General features: G+C 42.3%; 1 protein-coding gene across 3 annotated transcripts in view; it reads left to right on the top strand.

Moving 5' to 3' along the window:
- Window positions 1–1,219: 1,219 nt before the first annotated feature.
- Window positions 1,220–8,659, top strand: part of MED27 (mediator complex subunit 27) — a 224,933-nt gene continuing 217,493 nt past the window's right edge. The window contains exons 1-2 of one of the 3 annotated variants that reach the window (XM_054519549.2): window positions 1,220–1,693; window positions 3,753–3,897. In XM_054519549.2, the coding sequence (XP_054375524.1) occupies window positions 1,491–1,693; window positions 3,753–3,897 (348 nt within the window). In that variant the 5' untranslated portion in view covers window positions 1,220–1,490. 3 annotated transcript variants of the gene reach the window in all.

Here is an 8,659-nt window from a genome sequence, read left to right as displayed (position 1 = left end):
ATATAAAATCAACCATTTTCACTGTTTTTAAGTGTCCAGTTCTGTGGCATTAAGTACAATCACGTTGTTGTACAGCCATCACCACCATCCAGCTGTAGAACTTTTCCAAGTCTGTACTCTTTAAGTACAGACTTAAATATGGCCCTTTGCAATATTATGCTGAAATCTTCCTCTCTACAGCCTTCCTACAGCTGGTTATTGTTATTGCCACTAGTTAACCAAGGAGGACTCTTGTCTCGGGCTGACATGAAGGTGAGTCAGAGGTCACAATCGTGATCTACCTCCTGCTCTCCTCTTCTCTGCTCCAAGCCATACAACCCCAGCTCCTCTAAGGAAAGAACAGGAGTACTTGGGCAGGCTCCCTTTAGTAAAAAGATAATAAATTCTCAGAAACCTGTCTATAGCCAACAGGACAAAGAGACATTGAATCTTTCCATAAAGCCAGATTTGGCATTTTGTTGGTTTTATTTAAATCCCAAACCTTCTCTTTCTTCCACAACCTCTATGCTATTTATGTTATTTTCAGAGGTGTGTGCTTCACTGTAAACCAGCCACCATTCTTTCTGTCTCTAACATTTTGACTACTCTAAGCACCTCGTATAAGTGGAGTCACACAGAATTTTGTCTTTTTGTGACTGGCTTATTTCACTTAGCATAATGTCTGCAAGTTTCCTCCAGGTAGCATATGTCAGAATTTTCTTGCTTAAGCCTGAAGAATATTTCGTTGTATGCCAGTATCACACTTTGTTTATTCATCAGTTTATGGACACTTGGGTTGCCCCTGCCTTTTGGCTATTTGGTGAATAATGCTGTTATGAACATGTGTACAAGTATTGAGTCCCTGCTTTCGTTTCTTTTGGGTATATGCCCAGAAGTGGAATCTCTGGATCATTATTTTCCTCTTCTTAATTAATAAGCATCTTGGGGGACGATACTTTGAGATTACCTAAAAAACCTGTTATTTTTCTGACACTTTCACCCACTAGTTTTAGCATCCATCGATCGATTTCTATCTGAATCAATTATTCCAATGGTTGTCAAATGGCAATTTTCTAATTCCATCACTCTTTCTGCATTTATGAGTTGGCATTCTATTGGAAAGAAGAAACTTTCCTTCTCCCCGCTTTATTTATGAATATGGACTCATTTTATTGAATGGGCTATGCTCCTTTCCTTTTCACACTATTGCTCTGAGCAATTCTTTTCCCTATGATTCCCCAGAGTGCAAGTTTGGGGAAATGCGGGAACTTTCTGTATTTCTTTGTCACCATTAAGCAAACCGAGAGTGCAACCTGACTTCCCCAAGTTGAGAAAAATCACTTTCCTGCCCACGCATTAGTTTAGCTCAAGGGGAAACCCTTTTTCGAAAGTGCTTTCTGGGTAGCCCCGCGCGAACTGCATTTCCCAGAGGTCTTCGGAGATACGTCATCAGCGAGCGCGGCTTTTTGCTGGCGAAGCCGGCTTTGGAGAGCTGCTGTGGCGGCGGCAACATGGCGGACGTGATAAATGTCAGTGTGAACCTGGAGGCCTTTTCTCAGGCCATTAGTGCCATCCAGGCGCTGCGCTCCAGCGTGAGCAGGGTGTTCGACTGCCTGAAGGATGGGATGCGGAACAAGGAGACGCTGGAGGGCCGGGAGAAGGCCTTTATTGCGCACTTCCAGGACAACTTACATTCGGTCAACCGGGACCTCAAGTAGGTACCGGCTGAAGGGGCCGGGGTCGGGGACCGGCCCCGCTCCGACCCTGCCCCTACGTCGCTCGAGTCTTCCCAGGCAGGGGCTGTTCTCCATTTCCCTTGGTCCCTGTTCTTTCTCTTCGTGTTCTCCAAGCCTCTGCCTGCCCCTCAGGGACACCTTAACACCATCCCCGCTTTCTCGTCTCGCTTCTCCTGGCCTCCTGGTCCTGTTTGTCTCCCGCCATCCTCGACCTCTTCTGTGGCGGTTCCATTCCTGACAAGGAGGCATGCTTTTCCCATGAACTTCCACTTCTCTGAGCTTGGCAGGTTTCTCACCTGTAGGCCCTCTGTGCCCCATCACGTCTGATCCGAATGTAGTGATAGTACAGACAGGACCTGGTCAGTCGGCTCCAAACCCAAGTGCACCCGATCTGATTAGCCCCAATTCCCCGGCCCTGAACTTGGACTTCATCAGTTCCACCACCGCCCACCCGCAACCACGACGGAACAGGCCAGGCCTTGAGCTATCTTCACCTTTTCCCCTACCCTCTCCCAAACCACCTGATCAGCCCTCACTCCCACTCCTGTGGGAGTTCCTTCCGCAGTAGAGACCTACTCTCTAATCTCTTAACCAGTTTAATTACTTATGCTTAACGCCCCTGCTTCTTAATTTGTAGTCTTTTAGGGTTAAGGATTCCACTTTTCCTCCTCTTCCTTACAAAGCACCTTCTTCACTTATACTTTGTAAGTGTTGTAAGAATTAATTGAGAGGATGTTTGTAAAGGGCCTAGCACATAGTAGGCACTTCTTGATTGCTTAGGTCCTGAACTTGCCTTCTCTTTTATAAGAGAGTCAGTCCTTCCCAGGAAGGTTAGAATTTCAGGATTTTTGCCTTTTACTTCTCAGAACTGACCTGAGTAGGGGAAAGCATTTGGTGAGCTAGTCATCCTTTGATTTCTGGACTGGTTGGATTTTTGTTTTTTCAACTTGGTCTCCTTAGTAACCAGATGGAAAGAGGAGGTAGGATGGAGGAGGAGGAGGAGGAGGTGGCCAAATGATGGGTGCCTTTTTGTTTTCCCCCTAAGTAGTTGCCATAAATCACACACCCCTCCTCAACGCCCACATCCGCTTGCTGTTCTCTGGCACAGCGCCGAGCACCAGTTAATACTTTCCCTGCTTCAGGGGATGCACTGGCTATTCTTCCCTATCTTCTGTTTTCTTTCCATTTTCTCTCCGAGTTACTTCCCTTTGTAATGTTCAGGATATTATAACCCTTCACCATTTTAAATAGAAACTTTAAGAGTGCTGACATTATCCTTTTGCCTTCTTAAATCTTTGTACAGTAGTGCCAAGAAGAAGGTGGCTGATGATTCCAAAATGAATGTGGCATAAGAAGCTGTTCCTAGAGAGTCTTTTGTTGGCAGTTTGGGACTGGCCCCTCAGAACGTACTCCTGGAATGTGCTCTTGTTGGCTCGCTTTCCCAAGCTTCTCGAGGGTTTTCCTGCTACACTGAAGTGTGTTTGTTTGCCACAGCCCCCTCGGTGGTGTCTTCCCATTCCATTTGTTTATTTTATCTCTTCTTTGTTTTGTTAAGTTTTACCATCTGTGAAGCATCATGTACAAATCTATCCCTATGTGAATGATAAATAATCATCATTTATTCAGGTACTTGCTGTTCTGCCAAGTGTAATGATCTGCACATGGGTCTGAAAACTCTTAGTGAGAGGCAGTGTTATACCACATTTCAAAATTCCAGGAGGTCTCCTCCCCGCTGCAGAGATGAATTTGAGTTGTTAATTTCTGATTATGGGAGTCTTATTGATTCTAGTGCCCTTACCCTTTTTTTCCTTCTTTGGAATGGCACCAGAAGCTCTGTTTTAAAGTCAGATAAACTCTCATTTAGGGTTTTTTTTTTTTTTTTAAGTGTCCCAAATATTTTTTAACCTTTCAAAAAGTATTTCTGCTTAAGGGACTTCTGATGGATGGTTTGAAGAGCAGTCTTTGATCCTGGGGACTGGCTTTACCCTGGAGTGTAAGTGGGCTTAGGTTTATTTGCCTTGTCTCTTTGCTTTTCAGTGAGCTGGAACGTCTGAGCAATCTGGTAGGCAAGCCATCTGAAAACCATCCTCTTCATAACAGTGGGCTGTTAAGCCTGGATCCTGTGCAGGACAAAACTCCTCTCTATAGTCAACTCCTTCAAGCATATAAGTGGTCAAACAAGGTAAGGGAGATGTAATAAACGGAGCTAATATATGGAAAGCCAAGTTTTCTTATACTCCATACATGCAGAAAGCAAGAGTAAGTTTTTATTGCTTTTTATGTTCTTGATTCAGCATGGGGTTATAGAGTTGGAAGTTGTAGAATTTTTCTGTAACCTATTTTGTAGTCCTTTGAAGTCTTTGGGGATTCATGATGCTCAGGTGATTACATATTAAAAATTCTAACTCAGGTGTATTTAACCTGGAGACTGGGTATAGGGAGCAACTATTATGAACCCCTTAAAATTATATGCAGTATGTTGTGGTATGTGCATGTATATCTAAGGAAGGCTTCCTAGCTTTCATCAGGTTCGCAGAGGAATCTGTGGCCCCCAGGAGGTGTCTAAATGTTTAGCTGTGCACATTATGTTCTTGTATTGTCTTTTCCTCTGTCACAGATGGATGAGCATCACTAGAATACTGTTTGTTAGATGACTCTCTAATTACTTAGATGCCACCTAAGGGAGATTGTTCATAACATGCTCTGTAGAGTTTGATATTCATGGTTTCTTTCGGGAGGCAGGCCTGTGGCAGAGACCCTAGGACAGCTGTAAGTGGCAAACTAAACTGTAGTTGAAAAATAACAGAAACAATTAGGCTCATGAATCTGGAAATGGTTTGTTTGTTTACTAACAAGTTCCTTTTGTTTGGGTGCTATGTGGTGTGGCGTGCATGTGTGTATGGGCTTTTTATGTTGATAGGGAACTAGAATATATATTTTAGGAATGATTTTGGAAGCTTTTTTATCATACTGTGCTGCCTCTTTGAATAATTGTTGTTAGCATTGTTGGTTGGTTAACTGTATGCAGGGTTGTGCCCCCTCCAGTAGTCCATCGTCATTTTCCTCTTTTCTGTGGTTGTTTTTCCCCTTAGGTCTTGGATAAGAGATAAACCTTGAGAATTTTTCTGGTGTGCAGAATTTTTTCTTTGAATTTCTCTTTGAGGGTGTTTTAGTATTCTTTGGTTTGAAGTGGAACCATGGGAGCTGCATTTGTGATTCAGGAAGGTGATTTATCATGGGTTACTAAAGAAAGAACTTGAACCTTGAATGCATACATTTAGCCTGTAAGGCCTTTCCCCAAAACTCTGGGCTGCCAGTGACAGAAACCCAGCTGGGTCTAGATTTAGCCAAAAAAAAAAAAAAAGCATGGGGACCTTCATTGGTTCAAGGAACTAAAATGTTCAGGGAGTTACTTGTCTGTGGCTGAACTCAGGAGGATCAGGGTGCTTGGGTGGTGTGGCAGGAACATCACTCTCCTGCCCTCTCTAGGACTGCTTTCCTTTCTTGTCCTGATGCTCTCCAAGGGGTAAAAAACATGGCTCGGCAGTTGTGGATATACATAGTTCTTATACCTGGTGACCTCCCAGTGTCCATGTCAGGCTCTGAAAAAGGATTCTGGCCCAAACTTGATAGGTGCCCTCTGAGATGATTCACTGCATCCGTGGGTGGGATCCTCAGCTCAGAGCACCTGAAACACAAGAAATGGGGTTCCTTGGAGTTGGGAGAGAAGGAGTTCCCAGAAGGGATGGATGCAGGGCAGATGAAGAAATCACAGATGTCTGTTGCAGTTTTTTAGGCAAGACGTGGGACTGTTCCAGCATTACACAGATAGGTGTTTGGAAAGGGAAGCCATGTTGATGTATCCCATGGGTAAGGTTCTCAAAATAGGCTACAGTGACAAGGGCTATTCAGTGGTGAGAAGATTCAGGCTGATCTCAAAACCATGAGTGAGTGGGACACTTCGTGGAAATGACTAGTCTTACATTGAAGTGATGACACTGAACTTTTGAATAAAGGTAGTTTAATCACTGAATTGTTCTACTATTAGAAGTTCCTACTTCAACCCCCACCCTTGCCCCACAGTGGAAAATAGGTTGTATTAAGGAAAAGAAATGTTATGTATGTGGAACTTCTTGTGCTGGAAATGCTACAGGTTAAAAATATCTGTATGCATTTATCCCAGATTATAAATCTCATATGAGCAATGTGAGGAGGTGTCGAGGTTGTAGCCATGTCCCCGGCCTGCTGAGGTTAAGCATCTGTAAAAGAACTATGTTGTTTCACCAGCACAAGAGAACAGTTAAGAGACTCAGCCCCTTATTTTAGAGGTGCGCAAACTGAGGCCCAGTAAACTGACCTGTTTATAGCTCCCCAAGCTAGACCAGAATTTGGGTTTCCTGACCTGGTTCAATGTTCTTTCCTCTAAAACTTGATGTTTTAGTCCAGTTTTGCTTAAGGTTTTCAACTGTAGAAAACATTTTTTTTCCCCATTTACTTGCATCCTGGAAACAATTCACATTATATTTTATTCATGAAACTGTATGTATTTTTCTAATTTTTAGTGATTTATAAAAGGGTAGAGATGGCAAATACATGGTACATGGATTCTTAACCTATTGCTCTTTCTAGGGCAGACATCACTAATCAACCATTGCATTCTTTCCTGCTGAGGCTGTGTCTATATTGGCTTAGAATCCTTGTAACTCTCTGTTCTGACGCTAGGCAGCCACTGCCAATTATTCAGAGGAGGGTGGCAAGGAAAACATGTTTTTTATTTCTGTTATAGCAGATAATGTCCTATGTGACTATTACTTATTTATACCTTACCTTTTTCTAGAAGGGATTTAAAGTAGATTATAAGAATACACAAAACCATGAAAGAGAAGAAGGAGAACAAGGATGAGGATGCCTATATACATTTCTTTAATAAACACAAAAAGTAGCCTCAAGAAATAAGCCAGTACTCTAATTTCCAGCTGGGGACATGGAAGACGCAAACAATTAATTATATGTGTTTATCTTACCTTTCCTATGAATGAAAAGAGCTTTTTAATTGCTAAAGCTTTCATCATTCATCATTTTACCCTCAAAGAGTTTAAACCAGTAAGCGCGTTAATATGTTAAGTGAAGTTTGGGGTAACTTGCCAATGTCAGCTCTATGCACTATTGGCTAAGAATTGAAGGACATATGAGAAAGGCTTTGATATTATGAGATGAACTTTCTGTTTTATGTGCTGTTGGCCATAGAAAAGTCTCGTTCATGCCTAATGACTCATTATTTTCTTTAGGGGATTTTGTAATTTTTGTAAAGTCAGTTGGAATATTAATTACATGGTACTTGGCATAATTGTTAGAATAACATGTTTAAAAATGAATCTCATCTAATGGAATGATGTTAAATTGCTGTGAGCAGCACTTTTCCTGTACTGAATTGGGGAAAGAATTTAGCTTTTCACTATTATGCACCTATAGATAATTGTTCTGAGAAGGATGACAAGCTCTCTTGACTAGGGCAAAAAATAATTGGCATCAATGCTGTCCTTGCTATAAAATAGTCAATGTAGACTTGATAGTGCTTATTATGTTCAGAGATGCTGAAAGTTAACCTGAACTTATTCTGAAGGTCCCCTTTTCAAAGTTTCTGGCATCCTGTCACCAGGCTTTTATTTCTGGCTTTGATTTTTTTCATTTGTTTATGGGAGAAGGCTACTTGTAGATTTGCCTGGAAAAGCAGGCTAAGACGTCCGCCTTTCCCTGGCGACATCTGAAGCTGCAAAGACCCCAGAAGTGTCACTTTTTACTGGGCTTGGGAAATGGGCCCAGAGCGAGGTGCTGCTGCTACCTTTTTTTTTTTTTTTCACGTTTGATTTTTTTTTTTTTTTATTACAGAAAGAGTAACTTTCTATTCCAAGAATATTCCATTGGAAAGTCTGAAGACATTTCCTCCCTCCTGCCCTCCTGAACTGTTCTTATTAGAATCCAGTTGCTTAATGACTAAGTTACTGCAAAGTTCACCTCTCACATCTATCTCTGAAGGTGCTCTTTTGTTTTTGCATCATGGAACTAACAGGGTCGGAATCGTTTTACATTGCAACACAGAGCCTTTCCTTTAGGGACTCTATCCTCTATTAAGGGTAAACTATAAGGCCCAGGGGAGAGGCACCATGTCCATCTTGTTCCTTGCTGGGAGTCCCCAGCAACTAGCAAGGTGCCTGGTACACTGTAATCATTCAATGAAGATTCACTGAGTGAATGAAAGAATAAATGAATCGAAGCGTTTTCGCTTGAATTTTTAATTTACAACCCCATTTGTGGTTTGCTTGCTTGTATTTTTCATGAAGTACAATGAGGGCATTTCCATTTTCAGCCATTACTGAGAAAGCCAGTTGTGGTGCTTGCAGATGGGAGGAAATTTGGAGATCTTATGATGGAGGCCAGGGCTGGGGGTCATTTGGAAGGCCAAGGTGAGGTCATTGGGTGAACCAATGATAAGCTCTTTGAAGGCTGATTGTAGCAGTTTTATCCACATCATCTGTCACCTGGTGTGCCCTTCTAATGGGACTTGGTGGAAGTTTTTTGGAGTTGCCTGAGTCAGGCTAATTTGAGCTGCTGCACCTGATGTCAGGTGTTCTGTGGCAGCTGTCATTTTGGCAGCAATGTGAAAACTGTCTGGGAAGAGGAGAGTCAATTCCACCAGCCTTTTAGGGTTATCCTACTTTGTGAGTTACCTATAACCGAATTCTACTCGTGTTTTCCTTCCCACCAGGCCTACCCCTGACTCATTCTTCTCCCCATATAGCTGCTACATGTTCAGGGAATACAGATTCATTCAGAATATAATAGGAAAGAACATCACTTAAATGCCCCTCACAGTTTAATCATCATGACTTTAGGATTGAGCACCCTTCTGGATTGTCCTTTTATTAGCAAAGGTGTTCTTTCAC

This window comes from Pongo abelii, chromosome 13 (genome assembly GCF_028885655.2).
Source record: "Pongo abelii isolate AG06213 chromosome 13, NHGRI_mPonAbe1-v2.0_pri, whole genome shotgun sequence".
Lineage (NCBI taxonomy): Eukaryota > Metazoa > Chordata > Mammalia > Primates > Hominidae > Pongo > Pongo abelii.
The sequence above is the reverse complement of the archived record's forward strand: the minus strand, read 5'-3'. Positions and strand labels throughout refer to the sequence as shown.